The 671-nt window shown below is 57.4% G+C and overlaps 2 protein-coding genes across 55 annotated transcripts in view; both read left to right on the top strand.

The window, feature by feature from the left end:
- LOC106964324 (sodium/calcium exchanger 1-like) overlaps nucleotides 1–671 on the top strand; it is a 45,409-nt gene that overhangs the window by 5,562 nt on the left and 39,176 nt on the right. The gene's annotated exons all lie outside the window — the stretch shown is intronic.
- Nucleotides 1–671, top strand: part of LOC106964325 (uncharacterized) — a 15,405-nt gene that overhangs the window by 4,688 nt on the left and 10,046 nt on the right. For 2 of the 50 annotated variants that reach the window (XR_001428394.1, XR_001428392.1), the window contains exons 2-4: nucleotides 5–484; nucleotides 535–544; nucleotides 585–644. Coding sequence is in view for 42 of the 50 variants with exons in the window: in XM_015059763.1 (XP_014915249.1) it covers nucleotides 5–544; nucleotides 585–664 (620 nt within the window). In the remaining 8 variants the exon portion in view is untranslated. The other 48 variants (XM_015059793.1, XM_015059784.1, XR_001428391.1 and 45 more) reach the window with 45 other exon arrangements.

Raw genomic sequence — 671 nt, 5'->3', positions numbered from 1 at the left:
GGAGGTGGTTGGAGGCTGTAGGAGGTGGTTGGAGACTGTTGGAGGTGGTTGGAGACTGTTGGAGGTGGTTGGAGACTGTTGGAGGTGGATGGAGACTGTTGGAGACTGTTGGAGGCGGTTGGAGACTGTTGGAGGTGGTTGGAGGAGGCTGGAGACTGTTGGAGGTGGCTGGAGGAGGCTGGAGACTGTTGGAGGTGGTTGGAGACTGTTGGAGGCGGTTGGAGGCTGTTGGAGGCTGTTGGAGGCTGTTGGAAGCGGTTGGAGACTGTTGGAGGTGGCTGGAGACTGTTGGAGGCGATTGGAGGTGGTTGGAGACTGTCGGAGGCTGTTGGAGACTGTTTAAGGTGGTTGGAGACTGTTGGAGGTGGTTGGAGACTGTTGGAGGCTGTTGGAGGCTGTTGGACACTGTGGGAGGTGGTTGGAGGCTGTTGGAGGTGGTTGGAGACTGTTGGAGGTGGTTGGAGACTGTTGGAGGCTGTTGGAGGTGGTTGGAGACTGTTGTAGGTGGTTGGATACTGTTGGAGGTGGTTGGAGACTGTTGGAGGTGGATGGAGACTGTTGGAGACTGTTGGACGTGGTTGGAGGCGGTTGGAGACTGTTGGAGGCGGTTGGAGACTGTTGGAGGCGGTTGGAGACTGTTGGAGGCGGTTGGAGACTGTTGGAGGCGGTTG

Source organism: Poecilia latipinna, unplaced genomic scaffold (assembly GCF_001443285.1).
Source record: "Poecilia latipinna isolate Pla-1442-1.1 unplaced genomic scaffold, P_latipinna-1.0 Scaffold1657, whole genome shotgun sequence".
NCBI lineage: Eukaryota > Metazoa > Chordata > Actinopteri > Cyprinodontiformes > Poeciliidae > Poecilia > Poecilia latipinna.
This window is presented reverse-complemented; position numbering and strand designations above follow the sequence as displayed.